This window comes from Hippocampus zosterae, chromosome 10 (genome assembly GCF_025434085.1).
Source record: "Hippocampus zosterae strain Florida chromosome 10, ASM2543408v3, whole genome shotgun sequence".
Classification (NCBI taxonomy): Eukaryota; Metazoa; Chordata; class Actinopteri; order Syngnathiformes; family Syngnathidae; genus Hippocampus; species Hippocampus zosterae.
In genome coordinates, this window is record NC_067460.1 from 13,893,498 (window position 1) to 13,912,569 (window position 19,072).

A 19,072-nucleotide genomic window follows, 5' to 3' on the forward strand; every position below is an offset into this window, starting at 1 on the left:
GGACACTCTATTGGCTTAAATTCAGTGACTGAGATATTAATTTAACATGTATTATTGTGCGCATATATTGCAGCAGTTTAGAAATGTAGTGGGTGTTTCAAATATTTTGGTAAGTTCAATTACCGTTAACTCGGTGAGAGATGCAACAAATTGTCAAACAATAAGATACATTACATCCATTAAAATTGCGGTAATATTAACCATGTTTGATCTCTGAAATAGCAGACTTCATTGCTTTAAAAAAAAAAAAGGATAGGATCACAAGTGTACCTAATGTAGTGTCCTGTGGCCTTTACACACACTTCTCATCACTGAAGCAGAGTGTTTATTTGTCATAATTGTGTCACATGTTATTGTCAAATAAAGTTCAAGTACATACACCTAAGCCCAAAATGAGTCCAAATTTGGCCACATTTTGAGTTTGCGATTCTTGTTGCCTTTGACATGTCTTGAAATGAAATGACACGGCAAGTGGAAAAAGTGTGTCAGCTATATTGGGGTCGGAGACAGACTTCCTCTAGTGGTACACAAAAGAATCATCAGATTTGCGTCAGTTGAGTTACCCTACATTTCAATTTTCTGTATTACTCGTTGATGTTTAATATTTCAAAATGGTTTGGTTTTAAGGATGAATTTTTATAGAAACGTTCAACTATTATGTGCGATACATTTTAAGAGAATAATTACTAAACTAAAGTTTGTTTTGTTTTCTTATATTTAAGCACAGAGTTGATTTTCAAACTATGGCTTAAACACCAGTGGCTTACAGTAATATTTAACTATGCTTTTTCGTAATATTTGTTTTCAATGGTGCTGCTTGATAAGCTTTGTATTTTTTGTGCTGGTACTTGGCGTGAAAAGTTTCAGAACCACTGACCTAGTGTATTTCAATGAACTCCAAAAGACTGCATATTAGAATGCATTGCGAAAGAATTCAAATCATTTTGGATATTTTTTTGTCACAAGTCACAGAAATAGGATTACACTTTACACAATGTCCCCACTTTCCTTGTCATTTCCACATGGTCAGAGAATAAAAATGCACTTTAACTGAACATATGACTCACATGTGAACAGCATGTCATCCAACTGTATTATGTGAGGGACTTGAAATAACAATGCGGCCAGTCTCTGAGGCGTTTACGAAGATGTAATGCTGTCAGGTTGTGAAAGAAGAAAAGAAGTTGGGGAAAAAAATTACTTCCCAGATGTGCATTCTCCAGATGTAGACTCCAAAAAGCAAACTTGTCATTTTAAGCAGACGCTGCTGGCAGACTCTCATGTCTTACCTCGGCCTTAACGATGCAGGGAAGAAAGTTTAAAAAAAAAAGAGGAAGAAGAAATATGTTTGACAAGCCGGTACAAGATGAATGGCTAGGATGCTGCGAGAGAATGTTTGACACTAAACAGTACGTTTTTGGGTCCCGGCTCTCAGGAAACTCTCCTATCGCAGCCTGGGGAACTTTGCCAGCGCAAGCCAGCGAAACTGATGTGTTTACTAGGCCGTCTTTTATCTGTGGAAAGAAAGAAGCCAAGACCCTCATAACACTTTATGGGCTTATATTTCACCGTCTGACACAATGTAAGCGCTGCTACTACACATGTGTAGACCGAAATCCTGCTGCAGCCGCGCCAAAAAAGGAACTATGAAGTATTATATTGAACTCACTCAGATATTTATGGCGATAAAAAGGCAATAAAAGTGTGAGGAGAAAATAAAATGAAACATCCAGCCAAAAATATACACTGTGATTGCCTTAAACAGGAGATGGTTGTTGTATCCCTGCCGGGGTGGGTTTGCGACCAGTTTAGCGGCGTTTAGTTTTTCTCAGTGTAGAGGACTGGGGGTCCTTAACCACACCATAACCAGATCCCTCTTGGATTCCTGTGCGGAGACAAGGATGCCTCAGTTACATCGGATGCTTTGATATTACAATAAGAGACAGTCAAATAACCCATTTTAAAACGGCATAATAAAGACACATATTAAATACCAACATCATAACAACAACTACCGGTACATTAAATAAATAAAATATAGAATTAAGAGCCTGCACAAAGAGTTTGCGTTGTGCAGGGTCCCTCTGGTGGTGTGTGAAAGAATTACTGAATTTTAAAAAACTGTCAATCATGTTACATTGGCCTCCGTTTTGTTTAGTTTTTTTTCATCCAGTACAATACATTACATATAGTTCAGCTGTATTTGAAATTTAAGTACAATGCATTTTCATGTAAAATTGACTCTAGCATGTTTGAGGTTCGGCATTTACAAATTCAGCTGTTTGTGCGACCTCCTTGGATCCTGGTTTTCGTTTATTGAAATAAACGCGTTTTCCCATTCCATCACGCAAATACCAGTTGACTCTTGAATGTCAAATTTCTGCTCAATGAAGCCAAAATAAATTGTGAGTTGTTGACTTCAAGCTCACCGTGTATGCCGATCATGTGCTCCAGGATCAGGACCCGCTCAGCCAGGATCTTCAAAGCTTCCTTGAGTTGTGGAATCGCGTCCGGCTTGAATTCGGAATGTCAAAATTAACAGGGGAGTGTGTTCCAAACAAGTCTTCTCTCATATTGTGCATTTATTCTTGCAACAGTAGGACTTAATTGTTGTAAAAATACAAGCGGTACCGGTACTTTTTTTTTTATTAAGAAAAATAATTCCAATATTCTTGTAGATTAAATTTTGCAATGTCACATCGTCTTTTTATCACCTTTCTCATGCAATATATTCAAGTTCTAAATCATAGTGTCAAACTCAAGGCCCGGGGGCCAGATCTGGCCCTGCACGTCATTTTATGTGGCCCGCGAAAGCAAATCAAACATGCTAACTTCCATGATGCTTGTGAAAATCTCTACCAAAATTTAAAATTCTTGAATAAATTGTTATCATTGTCTTTTTTAGGGAAACGGTAACTAAAATGTAGCCCATGACAAAAATGAGTTTGACACCCCTGTTCTAAATAATACAATAATTTAATTGAGTGTATTGCAACTTTTAAAATACTAACTTTTCTTGTACACGTGTGATTGTACATTTTGTGATATTGTACATTGTATGATGTGATTCATAATGTTCTCGGACAACTAATGTCTAAATCTGTCCTTGATTTTATTTTATTTTTTATCCATACAATATTAAAATTTCATTCTGGTAAAATGGTGACTATTTTAGAGTTGTTACTCTACTATTTTGTCCAAAGTGTACACTGGATGTACAGTTGTAAATGTAAGCAGAGTAGCAAATGCTTCTTACGTCACTGAAGCTTTCACCTGGCTCTCCTTTGAGCCCCGGTCGTCCCTGTAAAAGAACAACACAATCATCTTGTCATATCTTTATTGTTTTTGCTTCATATAACGCTGAAAGTGTATACTCACAGCTTGGCCCGGCTCGCCTGTTTCTCCAGGAGGACCCTGGAGGATGGAGAAATAAAGAAAAAGAGAGCAGATATTTTAGCACCCATGTTCTTATACACTCGTCCTGGTCTTCAGCAGACCTCCGGTCTTAAATCACTGCACTGGGATCAGCTTTAAAGCTAGAGGCCCACAAGAGAGAGGAGTGGAGTGGCCTTGGACAAAGAGGGGCCCAGGAGAAGGGGGGGGGGGGGGTGAATTAGTCACGGACTGGAGCAAGCCTTTGAAGAAGAGCTGCTTCACATGACATCACGGAGCATTTACGAAGAAATAATATCTAATCAATTTGTTCAGCCGCTACAACAAACATTTTAATGAATGAATCAGCTTCACCGTTTGCCCTGGGTCACCTCTCGGTCCAGGAATCCCAGGCTGGCCGGGATCGCCTTCCTTGCCCTTGTGTCAAAGACAAGGATGCATATTAATGAGGACTTCCTCATTTACTGATCAATATTCACTGAAAGGTACTCACATTCTGTCCAGGTATGCCTGGAATCCCAGCGGGGCCCCTCGGACCCAACGGACCTACATGCAGTTAGTGGCCAGGATTATTGATATTCGTGTGGATTAGTACCAAAGTAATTCTAATGTTGTGGGTCCTGGATGACATTTGTACCTTGAGGGCCAGGTGGGCCGGGTGGACCTGGGGGGCCAGTTAGACTGATGTACTCCCCATCTGGACAGAAAGACAACAAGCACAAATGTGGCGATAAGCAAGCGCTAAACAATAAGCAGCAATGGATGGACCCTCGTCACGACATTTGTAGTAGTGATCCTCAAAACGAGAGTTCTCGAGTAGAAACTGGTCAAAGCACACAAAATGACCATTTCGAACCAAAATGGCCGACTTCCTGTCCCATTTCGGGCAGTTTCCTGCATCCTGTGATGATAGACTCCCCCTCTCCAAAATATTGACTAATTTTCCCAATTGGATTGGACGGGTTATCGGTCTCAATCAAGGTTTTGAAATGATAGACATATCAGGGGCTCATTATTTTTATCTCACAAAAAAAACGGCATTTGGCGAGGGGTGGGTAGACTTTTGATATCTACATTATGCAGTACATTTTCACCAAGAAACACACACCTGCAAATTATTTTTGGACGAGAATAAAAGAAGGACAAAATGAAATGTAGAAATTATAGGAGGAAAGTTAATCATCCATCAAGGACACGTGTTAGTGCTTATCAGGTCGAGTTCTGTTTGCTTGGTGGTTAGTTAGGAATATTAAAATGTGACTGAAAAGTTAATAAAGGTTTTGTGGTTGTGTGCAGAAAACCCTCAGGGTAGTTAGTTGAACGACACGTGTTCTTTTACCATTATGCTATCACATGGTTTAATATGCAGGGAACATTTGTTGTCAGTCCACTTTTTTAGTGTTTTTTTTTTTTTTTTAGTATTTTACCATGTATGTGTGTTCCTTTGTAGTTTTAAGACTTGCATAGCAGGTCTACTGGTGCACACAATCCAGGTGTCTCACATTACACCCCAGGAGAGATGAAAAATCCCAACCCTGGATCACCATATAATTATGTCGGGGAACCAACTGCGCAGATGAATGACAAAAACAGAACATTCGCGACAGTCCAATAGTTTCCTTTTCCTACCCCACCCAAGCGTAGGCTGTTTTATTCACTTTTATTTTTGTACATGACTAATTATTGAAAACAAATTTGACAGGACGAAAGGAAAACACAGGACTTCAACAGATGCCAGCCAAAGTTTTGTCATGGTCTTATTATTATTATAAATTATAATCATTTGTGTGTTGGACGTTTTTGGCCTTTTGCTAAGAGGTCCTCTGAGGCTTCATTTTGTTTTTACAAATGGATCAAAAGCTCTTTGTGGGTAATGTACGGCCCACGGGCTGTGGGTTCTCCAGAAAGCCAAAACTTTAATTAGGATAACAGAGGATTTGAGATGATAAGAGTCACCATTGAGATGATTATTATTCCCACTGTGACAGTGACTGACAACAGCAGCAGGATAATCCAAGCCAGCGCTCATTTAACGGCCTATTAGACACTCGGACATGGTGTGTTTTCATAGAAAACATGAGAATTGGATTTGGGTAGCGGCGCCTCGTTCTCAGAATATAAAAAGTGTTAAAGAAATCTTTAAAAAAAAACAAGAAAAAAGCACAGGCACAGTCACATTCCCACTTCCTCTTCACTTAACCGTATGCTCAGCTTGCTCCATGTCGAGATTGTGGTGTTACATGATGGCTACAGTCCACGGAGGAAAAAAAAGCAGATTTTCTTCTGGAAGTCATTTTTTAATGTTCCACTCTGCTCCAACCCGGAGACCTCGCCAAGAATCTTACCATGAGTGGCAGGCAATCTCCTCCCTCGCTGGCCGTGGGCCACGCCGTGTTCCCCGAAACGCACAGTGTTGTGCTGACAGCTAACAAATTAGGGCCGATTTACAGCCGCTTGATTCCCCCTGAAGCGAACATGGTCCCACAGACCCAAATCTGCATTGTTCCAGACCCGCAGACACAGTTGTGGGCTCAAAGGAGCAGACACAGCTTAATCAGAGCAAGTCCACCAGAGGAGCTTGACACATGGATGGCTGCTGCCTTCTAGTGGTGAGAGTCACAAGCCAACTTCTAAGGATTTCCCCATTTTAAGTAATTCGCAAACTTTTAACACCATGTAGCACCTAAACAAAAAAAATCGGCGCCTGCCAGTTACCACCATCATAATCCACATTAACATAGAGACTAATTAAACACTATATATCCATCCATCCATTCATCCATTTTCAGATCCGCTTATCCTCACAAGGGTCACTGGGGGTGCTGGAACCTATCCCAGCCGTCTTTGGGAAGTAGGAGTGGGACACCCTGAACCGGTTGCCAGTAAAAAGCAGGGCACACAGAGACAAACAACCTTCCACGCTCACACTCACACCAAGGGACAATTTAGAGTGATCAATCAGCCGGCCATGCATGTTTTTGGAATGTGGGAGGAAACCGGAGTACCCGGAGAAAACCCACGCAGACCCGGGGAGAACAGGCAAACTCCACACAGGGAGGCGGGAGCTGGAATTGAACCCCGTACCTCTGCGCTGTGAGGTCGACACACTAACCATTGGACTACCAGGCCACCCCATTTAAATATAGGATGCAAATGGGTCGCACTAAAAAGTTAAACACAAATGCGACATTGATTCATTCACCTACCACTGGTGGTACTTGTCTTGTACCACACTTTGAGAATGACATCTGTAGACCTTTTTAAAGTAAAGTAAACATGACTCCATAGTGAAAAAGATGATTCCATCCATCCATCTATTTTCTAGAGCACTTTGTCCTCATTTGGATCATGAGTGAGCTGGAGCCTATCCCAGCTGACTTTGAGCAAGAGGCAAGGTACACCCTCACACAAACACACACCTACATACACTGACACCTATGGACAATTTGTAGTTTTAAATCAACCAAACCTTATTTCTGAAATGTGAAAGGAAGCCATAATATGACACCGAGTCCGAATCCTGATCTTCAAAATCTAGGGCAGACGTGCTAACCACGGTTTCACCATGCTGTCCCGCTTTATGAATTAAAAGATGATTGTAAGGATTATAATTGGAAACATTACTACATTATGAAAAAAACATTTGCTCTATACATAATGTGATAATGTGGAGAACATAAAAAATGACCATTATATTAGTGTAAAAAGTCTTGCTTTGATGCCTCTAAAGTCACAAAACACTTTTTTTCTCTTTAGCGGAAACCCCCCAAAGAAGGATACCTGTGATTTCTATTAGGATAACCGTGATGATAACCAACCGAGAATTGGAATTTATTGCGACTTGGTAATCCTGTTGACAGGTGTCCATCCTCACTGTTCAGGCCATAGTAATAATTAAAGAGAAAGGCTCACCTCCAATAATAACATTGTTGGCATAAACATTCAGCACTATTCACATTTGCATCTGTCGCACCTCTTGTGATTTTAAACTTGGCCTTCATTCCCGTTGTTGTTGGTGGTCTTCAGTCAGACTGCTGTAAAGTGCGGCACGGCTACGTCAACTAAGCACACGGGAACCATTAAACTCGACGGGCGCCAGCGTTTCCCAAGTATAGGGGTGCTTCGCTAAATGCGTAAGACACATTGCTCGTTCGACTACTTAAAGAGACCGCTGCTCTCGTCGTTTCCTCTTGTAAACTCTTTTTCCATTCATCCGCTTTTATTTTTTTCCGCCTCAGAGTATGAATGAATGAACAGCAGGAACGGTTGAGCATTGTCCACTATAACGTGATCTTCTCACCTTGATCATCCAATTGAAACACATCCCCTCCCACGTGTATGATAGAAGGCTTGGAAGGAGGAGCCGCAGGACCAGGTGGGCCTGGCGGACCGGGGGGACCCCCCTCACCAGGTAGACCTTTGTCCCCCTTTGGGCCTGAACAGCGACAATAAGCAGTTAAACATATGATCGTCCTTCCCAAAAAGACAACAAATTTGGACGAGGTCTTACCGATGACACCTGGGAGACCTGTTTTTCCCGGTGGACCCCGAGATCCGTTTTTTCCTGGTGGTCCGATGGGCCCTGGTCGTCCCTCGCAAGCACATGTAGCTGTTTAACGGATATATCTGTTAACAGTATGACAGTTGGGCAACCTTCTGCTGAGGTTTTTTGGGTCTATTTTGACTTATGGTCAAGTACAATCTGAGCAGTACATTATCAAGTCATAAATTGGTATCAATGACATATACACATTGCTGTTATTGCTATGATTAGTTTACCGAGGATATACTAATACAAAATACAGTGCACATCTTTCCACAATTCCAACAATATTGATAAAATACCTCTAGGTGCTATTAAAAGGTTCATACAGGTTTTAGGATGTATTCATTCAAGTTATGTATTTACCATGAGGAAAATCATGTTGAAACAGATTCCAAGAGCTGGACAATATGGTTGTTCCACCCCCCCCCCCCCCCAAAATGTTGATTTCCACTTTTAATCGATTTTTTTTTCTCTCCATATGACATTATTCAAAATAAGCCGCAACACTGGCACCTTTCTGTTTGGTCATGTTGATTTAAGCGAGGATGCCTTTTAAACTCAAGAAGACACTAAGAAAAGAAGTATTTATGGTTTGGATTCCCCACCCCCTTTTGTAAAAGCATTTGGACAAAAATTGTCCCGACACAAAAACTCGATTAATCAATCCTAATGGCCCAGCCCTACTTCTTGTTCTTCCGAAAGGTAATCCCAACAAGAGTTGGAAAATTCTCAACAGTGACTGCATTTGTAAACTACTGCCTGTTCCCACTCATGCCGAACAGTGCACAAAAGTATAGATTAGAAGCTAAGAACGTTTTTTCCCCATCAGCCTGACCCAGAAATTTGAAAATTTGACAAATAGATAATAATTGCCTTATCATCTTTTGACCAGAGGGTCAGGAAAAAACACTGTGTAAACCTTTGTAAATTTTCAATAATAATAAATACATAAAATAAAATCAACCTGGCCCCAAAACTCAATTAATCAATGATAATTACTCAGCACAATTCACTGGTAATGCAAGCAGTCCACGCCAGAGAGAGCACACTTTGGACTACAGAAGCAGCAAAATAAATAAATCAATAAAACATGCATAGGGATGAACTCAATTGTACCAATAAAACCAATTTCAACACCCATGCCTAGTTCATATTTTTAATTGTTTTAAAAAGTAAGACTGAATGATGACTTGACATACATGGCGGGCTTGGTAGAGGTGCATCCACCTCATTGTCAACTGATCCCTGTGGTGGTCTGGTGACAGTTGGTGATGGCAAACGCATTTCTTCTAAAAGCTTGAGCTATCACGGAAGGAACAGAAAAAGAAGTGCAGATCAGTCTCATGTGCGCTCACAAACCTAATGTCCGGTTGGCTGGCCGTTTACCTGTGACTCGATGCTGTTGATTCTGACGCTCATGTCCGTGTACGAGGTGCAGTTCATGCACTCTGCAAGACAAAAAAAAAAAAAAAAAGAAAAGAGACGTTGTTGGATTAAACAATTTCACGTTTATTCCCATTCCTTACCCCCTCCTGGAGGCACTAGTGGTTTTGTGAAGTCCAGCCAAGAGACAGACATGAACAATGACGGTTTTCGGCCCTGACCCGCGAGCTATTAAGAATTCCTTCTAAAATCATGTCACTCACTCGCGGGATAAACATTATTTCATTCAATGTCCGTCGCACTAAGTGTCCACACCTGCTTGTCCACTGACTTGGCATGTTTTCAGTCTGCCCGCAAAAGAACTAAAACAGTTCACTGTGTGTAGCACATAAAATCCACACACTCGCTGATATTTTTGCACGGGCACAAGGCAAACAAAAACATATTTTGAAAGGCACGGACGGTTCAAACAAATGAGGTGTTCTTTCCTGGCAAAGGCTTCAGGAATAAGTGTGGTGATGTTTCTTCGAATATACTGTTGGGTGCAACTGTCGGGACATGAATTAAACATAAATGGATGTTATTGGTTTGTGCGAGAGTGAGTCATTATTAAGACATCGCTTCATCCTCATGGGAAAAGCCTCAGATATACAGCAGAGGACATTAATGGCATCAATGAACGTACAACAAAATACAGCACTTTACATTTAAGTACAATTATTGGGGTACTTGTAACGCATCTGAAGTCCATCCATCCATCCATTTTCCGAACCGCTTGATCCTCACTAGGGTCGTGGGGGGTGATGGAGCCTATCCCAGCCGTCTTCGGGCAGTAGGCGGGGGACACCCTGAATCAGTTGCCAGCCAATCGCTGGGCACACAGAGACAAACAACCATCCACACCCACACTCACACCTAGGGACAATTTAGAGCGTCCAATCAGCCTGCCATGCATGTTTTTGGAATTTGGGAGGAAACCGGAGCACCCGGAGAAAACCCACGCAAGCCCAGGGAGAACATGCAAACTCCACACAGGGAGGCCGGAGCTGGAATCGAACCCGGTACCTCTGCACTGTGAACCCGACGCGCTAACCACTGGACTACGCTTCTGAAGTTTAGTTGTATATTTTTTTAGTATTTCTTAAAATATCAGCGTCACAGGAAAATATTCCCATTTTAAATTAGTATTATGTCTTTTTTTTAAGAATTAGAAGAACAGCAACTGTCTATGTTATCAAGAACATAGACAATGCAATGCATCTTTATTCATACAGCACTCTCCAATATGAGGAAGTAACAGTAACGGTCCACAAGAAAACGTTGCATTTCTTCCAAATAGGAGCCTTTCTTTGGACCTAGGCTCAAGTCTGGAATGTCAGCTGTCAGTCCCAAAGATGGGACCCACCCACATTGTGGTCATAGCCGAGAAAGCAAGAACGAGAAACAACTGGCCGTCATAAATAACGCAACAACGAAAATGACCCCAACGGCTGTGCTCTGCCTAACTTGGCGTCTCCAAACGCAGCGTACAGGAGGCTAACAGTGGCTGCTGAGGTTACTGCTTCGCTGAAACAGGACGCCTTGTACCCAGCTTCTATGGGTCTCCACGCATGTTAATCCAGTCCTGTGGTGTGCTGAATGCTCAGGGGTGTGGTTTCTCAATTCCTCGTTTTGACTTCTTGAATCTCTCCTTTGGAGCGCGGCCACAAGCGAAAGTGACAATGAACAGCTCAAATGGCTCGCATTCCAATGGATTCATCAACCCAAACACTGAAGACTGGCAGAGGCAAGGGACAACTCCATGGAGGCTGTTTGTTGTGACTGCACTGACTGGCTTCACAGAGGCTCTGCTGCGATCGAAATTCGGTGAATTGGCAGCACGAGCTTGAGAGAGTTAGCAATCGTCAACCCTTTGTCAAATTGTGACTTGGCGTGCACATTGAGAAAATCACTATTTTAGGAAAAAAAAACATGTATCGTAATCATAATATATTTTGAACCGAATTTTGAAAAAGCAGTTATCTTCACACTATATTCATTGAATGCCCATCTTGCCGCTCCTTTTGGCCACCTGGAGGCAGTGTAAGACAAACAGATGTACAAGCTGTACATCAGGGGTGGCCAACCAGTCAGAGACTAGGAGCCAATTTCTTTACCGTGTTACTGCAAAGAGCAACACACATTGCTCTTGGTCAATTGGGATCGACGTATTGGGAACCCCTGCCTTACAAACAGAGGCAATTCACTGACTAGGTTAGCACTTGGCGCCGTTGTCTGTGCATGAACAGTGATTCAGTCATCTGATTGGTTGCCCTCTATGTCAATGAAGTAACGGGATTGTCGTGTGAAAGCCCGGGAGTCACATTGAACCAGCCAAAGAGCCGCATGCAGCTCTCGAGCCGCGGGTTGGCCACCCCTGCTGTACATAGACAGTCTCAGTTCCTCAGTGTGACATGAATATGAGTCATTCTTTACCTAGGATAAAGAATATATGACTGAGTACCATTGTATTGGCTATCTACATGTGTTGCAGTAATTTTTGTGTTCAAATATCCATCCATCCATCAATTTTCCGAACCGCTTGATCCTCACTCGGGTCGCGGGGGATGCTGGAGCCTATCCCAGCCGTCTTCGGGCAGTAGGCGGGGGACACCCTGAATCAGTTGCCAGCCAATCGCAGGGCACACAGAGACGAACAACCATTCACACCCACACTCACACCTAGTGACAATTTAGAGCGTCCAATCAGCCTGCCATGCATGTTTTTGGAATGTGGGAGGAAACCGCAGCACCCGGAGAAAACCCACGCAGGCCCGGGGAGAACATGCAAACTCCACACAGGAAGGCCGGAGCTGGAATTGAACCCGGTTCCTCTCCTCTGCACTGTGAAGCCGACGTGCTAACCACTGGACTACTGGGCCGCCCCGTGTTCAAATATCTGTTGCTTAAATGGTTATATATTGCAAAGCAACAACCCCCCCCCCCCCAAAAAAAACACCAGGATGATGGCTCAAATCTCAAGGTACCACTAATGTTTAAGGGGTGATAAGTTAGGCCATTGTAAAATGGTTCTTCTGTCTCTGTCCGCCAAGTATTTTATACATCACACAAGACACTATTGCTGACGTTGTCATGCATCTCGTTACGTGACTGTCACCGTGTGAAAACACACAAATATGTAGCAATGTTTGAGTTATGGGTCAAAGGCACAAGTAGATAAATATATTCCTACCTGTGTAAAAAAGCTACCGTAGTGTCTGTTATGTTTCAATGTCAGCCTATTTATCTATCAAAAGAGAAACTAGCGTCTCTGCCTCACATACAGTATGATTGATTTCTGTTCTCGGGGTATCTTCAGCTTCTTTCTTTAGTGCTAATGAGCTAACTTGTCTTGTCCAGAGCCAAGAATCAGCCAGTCATATGTCATCATACGATAAAAACATACACAGCAGCAAAACATGAGAAATAAAATAAACGGTAAGTCAACCTAGCGTATATCTGAGACAGTGAGGGGGGGGGGGGGGCAGCATGTTTTCTGAAGGGACTTTTATTTCTTGGATTGGAATTTCATTATGTCTAACCAAACTTCCCTTGTGTTGTGCTGATCTTTAGAATGAGACCACAACTGTAGGGTCCTGCTTGGATCCATAATGGCAAAAAAGCAACAGAAGACAGTGCTATTTTTCTTGGAAACTACTCAACTCATCTGATATGAATTACAGTTGTGTTGTGTTGTGTTTAGTGAGAAGCCAAATACACACACGCAAAAAAAAAAAGCTATCGACAACAATTTGCACAGGAGTAATACAAAAGGGGGGCAGTCGTCCCATCAGATATGTAAATAGATACAATACAATAAAACTATGAATCTGAGCACAGTGCTGGGAGTCATAAGGCAGATCAATAATAGTCTTCGATGATAAGCTGCTGAGGGGAAATAGTAGGACCATACTCAGAGAGTAAATGAGACTGGAGACTCTTGAAATACCAAAAATGTTCACTGATTGGATGAATCATCTGTGCCAGCCACTACATTGCAACGTGGAGTGAAAAGGGACAGCACCGGATATTTCACAAAGTACACCACAGCCCAAGTGTTGAGGCTTCAATATTTGCTCCGTCAGACCCGAATATAGATCCAAGACCCGCAGACAATCTCCAAGAATCTCCGGCTGCATCCCAAAGTGGCCCCAACCAGCGAGTGGTCAACGACCGCTTGGCATCAAAAACAGCTGGTATGAATACACACATACACCGAGGCAGAAACACACCTACACAAATCCTGACAGACAAACACAAATCACGCTGTCACAAGCTCTTTTGGTCCCACACCCATTTTTTGCCACAATGTGACAGAGTTGAAAGTGATACTTATGAAAACCAAGATGCCCGGAAGACCACGTTGGCACCATTCGGCATCACTGCCATCATACCACTTGACAGGTCACACACCATTTCAATAAAAGGAGGCTTCACAAACAGTTAGCTAGACGTGATGCAATGACAAATTAACCCTAATGCCAATCATCTCATCATCTAGCACTGCCCGCCAGCCAGGCTTACAGGCCTTCAACCGCAGGAGGAGGCGGATGAGTCTGGTGGTGCAGACGTGCACTCATCATCTTTTCATGACACAATCTTGCGTGGTTCCGCAGCGCTTACAGAATGGAATTAAAGGCGAGCTAATTGTGGTTCGATTGATTTTACCGTGTCAACTGAAAGGGTGGGGGACATGAGAGGGAAGAATCATATACACAAGTCACAAAACAACAATAAGAGGGTCACAACTATTGGTTTCTTGTTTATAGAGACTTGTTTCATCCAAGACGAGACTGAAAGCAGCAAGAAGACAAGCCGCTGCAACAAAATGGAGATTACGGAGCAGTGTCCAATGTTAGATTGTGGTTGTTTCTCACTATGAAGAACACAGAGTATGGTCTGGTGAACTTGCCAAGTATGGTCTACGTAAGATCATAAGAAAGATCTCGTCATTTGGAACGTCTGCGTACTTTTAACTTCCCCCTGGACTCTGATAAACGGTGCATCCTTGGTTTAAGCTAGCTGACAAGTGGAACTTGAAATCGGTTGCGACTGATGACATTTCACAAGATCATAAGGATGTAAGAATGGAAAAGGACGCAAATTGATTTTTTTTTTGTTACGCCACAGACTGGTTTTCATGTTAAGATATTTTTTGGCTGACTGTAATAGAAAAAAAATGAATTACTTGAATTCCTGCACGTTTCTCTTCAATAAGACAGACTGTCGCATTTTGTGCTCAATAACAAAGCGTTTTGTAGGACACAACACTGTCCCAATTTCTCTTTCACTTGGCTTTTACTCTACTTTGTAATTGAGGATAGACTTGCATATTTTGTCATAAAGTGTAAACTTACTGGCTGCTGCTGCCAAACGTTTCCGCACCTTTGACCGGCACTATCCCCCTGTTAACGAACTTGTTGAGGGACAGATAAATTATGCAGCGCTCTCACGACCACAACTGACCACAACTTTCTAGTTTCTGGGGAATACTCTAGCAGTATAATGGACTTCTCATATCTTATACGTAGTCCATATGGATTTCATCAAATTTTCACATACGATGAAAGGTTGGACGAATTCAAAAATCCTCATATAAAAGGAAAACTGACCAACAACTTCCAAACTTGGAAGCCACAGTTTTCCGAGGGGGGTTTGGAATCGGCAAACAATTCCGTCACATATTAACAAGCACAGTTCCCAGCCTGTTTTGACAACAAAAAAAAGATGAGAGATAACATTCAAAGGACACATATGGCTCTTATCATACTCCTAGACTTTTCCAAGAATCTTTTGGGGGACCTTAACCAGCTTAACTCGAATGGATGCAGACTGAAGGAGGCACAAAAGGAACGCCATCATCAGGCGGTGGAAGAACCCAAAGAGAAGCCGTTGAAAGAAATGGAAAAATAATGAAGGAGCACGAAGAGGAAATCATTCATCAGCCACATGAGAGCGTGAACAGCTGAGCTTTAGCAGGTGAAAGGTTACCATCTGACTTATATGTGAGCACAAGTGGCGATGTAATAGAACCATCATTCATATCCTCACATTGCCGAAGATGCAGTCTGGAGAAGCACATGTGGGATAGGCATCAGTTTTATTGCTTTACCATAACAAGGGGAGGGAAGGTTATCTACAGGACAGAGGAAGTTAGATTCAGTACGTGAAAAGCAGACCGGAAATTGCATTGTTCCTTCTGAGTCTGGAGGTCAACAATTGGCCAAGGAAGCCATTTCAGATTTAAAGCTTTCGGTTTCCTCAAAGGTGGAGTAATGTGACACTGCGATAATTGCTACAGTCCTCTGGCCTCACAATTGGGAACAGCCATCTTGGTCTGCTTGTCCTTAAAAATGATCTACAAGCCTCTATGGAATACTTTGGATAGAACAACTCAGGCATATGCCTATCTCCTAATATCTCTGGGTTCATTCTACTCACATGTAACAAGTAAGTGCTTCTAAAATTCCAAATTCAAGGACATTCTTGGAGGCCAAATCCACAGCAAGAGTGGAACTAACCACGTATTCATCTTTGTGTGAAATAATGTCCAGCCCAACATAAATAATCACTTGCAATGGCTTTGTACGAATGTTTCTTTTGATTCCATTAGCTAATGTGTGCTTTCTTAGGGCAATCAGCCAGCCACACACCAGCAGACATTAAATAAAGCTCAGAAATTGCTGGGTGCTGCCAAAAAGTCGGATGTAGTCTTCAGACACTCTGAAACACACACCGTGTTTTTTCTGCATTGTATTTTTCTTCAAGCCGGCAGAACAAAATAAGAATTATCTCACCTTTACGACAATCCTTGCCAAAGAACCCAGGGCAACACCTCCACTCCAATGCAGTCACCTGCTTGTAGGAAACCATGAAAGCTGGTCTGATGACGGTCCTGTAGCTGATTAAAAAAAACAAAAACAAATATATAACGAACCTATTTAAAAGGACATAACTAAAAATTTGTCCAACACACACACGCACACACACAAAAGATGTGAGAGAAGCACAGGGCTGTAGTACCTGACAACATTGGAACAAGTTGCAGGCCAGTGGCAGGTTTGAAGCACCCTTTGCACGGTGGCTTGGCTCCCATTTTGCACCTGACAGGACACCGTCTTGGAAACAGTGTACTGACACCAGTTTCTAAGGTACAAAATGACAGAGAAGATGTCTGTATAATACTCAATTCAGTGTATAGTTTGAATTAGTTGTGCATCATTTAGCACTGATGAGGCTGAATGTAACTGAAGTGGACCATCGCAAAAAATATATAGTTGGAGACTCTCCGCCACACACCAAGCGGTTGAACACCGTACATCTTCCGACACGGTGGGATGGAAAAATTGTGATCCTCTATTACAGGGGTGGGCAATTATGTTTTGCATAGGGCCACATGAGAACCAGAAAATATTATGGAGGGCTGGATCAAAAGGGTGAACTAAATTCGACATAATATTAATTGGATTTCTTTATTTAAAAAGCAGTATTTTGCATTTTTTGGCATGTTTTTCAGGCTTTAAGAGTACATTATTCTGTCGTTTCGAACGGGATTTGCTTGACTTGGCGCTACTGCAGGTTTCCATATCGTCTCCGCCTTCTCCCTATGCTCTGCAACTTCATGTAACTGTGCCACCTGGCGTTGAAATGCCTGTCATTACAAGTCCAAATGAAATGAATGCAGTCATTGACATCGAACCTTAATTGTGTACCAACCTTCGGCGGGCCGGATTTAGCCCGTGGGCCGTAGTTTGCCCACCTCTGCTCTAATAGGACTTTGAGAGTCCACACACTGTACTGTATTATTTTTTGATAAACCATAAAAACATGCCACAACGGCCTGGGAAGAAACGGATAGCTACAAAAAAAAGGTATCTGGTCAGAATGTGGATATTCTGACATGGAGACAGAGACTCTTTGCACTTGCCTTCTTTTTCCAAAGAGGAAAAATATATTTCTATTTTTGTACTGTATTTCCTGAACACATATCGTCCTTAATTTTACCAGCAGCAAATTGGTCTAGTGTAGGGATCACCAACCTTTCTGAAAGTGAGAGCCACCTCTTGGGCACTGATTAATGTGAAGGGCTGCTAGTTTGATACACACCTTTCGGAATAACAGTTCTCAAATTAACTGTCATCACTTTTCAGAGATGTAAAGGGAGAAATTGTATAACGTATTTGTATTATATTTTCTGAACAGTGTCCGTGATGTAATTTGTTCTTCAGGGACAATTTTGTGCACTTAAAAATATAATAATGTATGTGTCTTCATGTTTACCAAATTCGGTTCTTGAGATTAGCTAATTAATAAACTACTAAAAAAATGGAGAAATCACAAAAACATTTCAGTCTTTCGGGTGTAGCAATTTACCGAACTATTAATAAGTATATCGAGTGGCCCGTGTCACCCTTAATATTAAAGTGTGGCAGCCCACCCAGTCATCGCAGTGCATTCTGGGATTCGTAGTCGTTCTACATTTACTGCTCAGCGTTATCTGCTTCTCAATGGTAGAGGACATTGTTTCAAACGTAATACTAAAATGCAGTAGAATTGCCACCACTGGTGTCCAAAAGGATGCAAATATGAGCATTACTAGAAGTGCAGGTATGCTCACCTGAGTTGGGATCCGCTAGCGGGCGGCCCACTAGAGCCACTTAGCTCCTGTGCGGGTACGACGTGCTGCCGCGGTAGCGCCTGTACCGGTACGACAGGCGCCCGCTGTAGTTCCTGTACCGGTACGACGCGCGGCCGCTGTAGTTCCTGTACCGTTACGACGCGCGGCCGCTGTAGCTCCTGTACCGGTACGACGCGTTGCCGCTGTACGGTAATACCTGGGAGCCGATAAACAAAACCTGTTCCTAGGGATAACCCGAATAAACAGGTCCATGTGCAAAATGTATACAAAAATACCGAAGCAATTTTGGTTCGCATCTTTTTTAAGTGTATTGTATCTCTGATGCAAATGCTGCGGATGACAAGACGCCCGAGTGAATTAAAAAGTAATCTTCAACGTGGTTGTCACGCCGGCTTGAAATGAAGTGGTGCTGTCACACAGCCTCTTCCTATATACTGTTGTACAATGTGGCTTTCTGACGAGTTGTGCGGAGTCAAATATCCAATGCGCATTGGATGCAAGTCAAGGGCTGAACCCAGTGCATAATAGCCCTTACTAAGTCACTGTCTAATTACACGAACCTCATTAGGAATAAACATGGGAACCACAATCATTTCTTGTCCTTTCCGAGACTAATATGACACAAAAGGCACACATTCCACCCCTGTAAGCTCATAAAGTTGGGTTAATTAATTTGAAGGGCAAAAAAAACACCCAATGTGTGAGTAAACATCTAATTACAGGAATCTTATAAGAAATGAATGTGGGAATCACAACCACTTCTCATTTTGGGGAATGACGTGGGGAAAAGGGACCAATTCCACGTCTATAAAGCCGAAAGATGCACTAATAAATTATTTGATAAAACACCCAGTGGGTAAAAGCCACTACTAAGTCAGCGTCTAATTACAGGAACTCTATTAGGTATGACCAGGCAACCAAAACCACGTCTTTTTCATTTTGAAGACAACTGTGACACAAAGGGCACCACTTCCACGGTTATAAATTCACACCGATGTATTAAATTGGGTACGTCAAACCTTTACAAAGTAATCATCTAATTACAGGAAACTATTAGGAATAGACGTGGGAAC

General features: G+C 42.2%; 1 protein-coding gene across 1 annotated transcript; it reads right to left on the reverse strand.

Moving 5' to 3' along the window:
• Positions 1-826: 826 nt before the first annotated feature.
• Positions 827-18,540, reverse strand: LOC127609375 (collagen alpha-1(XXVI) chain-like). Its single transcript, XM_052079240.1, has 14 exons — positions 17,979-18,540; positions 16,385-16,507; positions 16,159-16,262; positions 9,326-9,387; positions 9,139-9,241; positions 7,904-8,002; positions 7,694-7,828; positions 4,031-4,090; positions 3,887-3,939; positions 3,748-3,810; positions 3,379-3,414; positions 3,257-3,301; positions 2,430-2,514; positions 827-1,885 (listed from the first exon to the last, which is right to left on the reverse strand). The coding sequence occupies exons 1-14, from the start codon at positions 18,293-18,295 to the stop codon at positions 1,809-1,811; spliced, it is 1,362 nt and encodes a 453-aa protein (XP_051935200.1). The 5' UTR covers positions 18,296-18,540; the 3' UTR covers positions 827-1,808.
• Positions 18,541-19,072: the final 532 nt, after the last annotated feature.

What these genes read in the sequence shown, in the direction of transcription:
- LOC127609375 (XM_052079240.1), bottom strand. Translation starts at nt 18,295, where the DNA reads ATGCGAACCAAAATTGCTTCGGTATTTTTGTATACATTTTGCACATGG. An exon ending in ACCTCTACCAAGCCCGCCAT is followed by an intron (nt 8,003 to 9,138) that starts GTATGTCAAGTC and finishes TCCGTTAAACAG; the next exon opens with CTACATGTGCTTGCGAGGGA. An exon ending in CGGCCCACCTGGCCCTCAAG is followed by an intron (nt 3,940 to 4,030) that starts GTACAAATGTCA and finishes AACTGCATGTAG; the next exon opens with GTCCGTTGGGTCCGAGGGGC.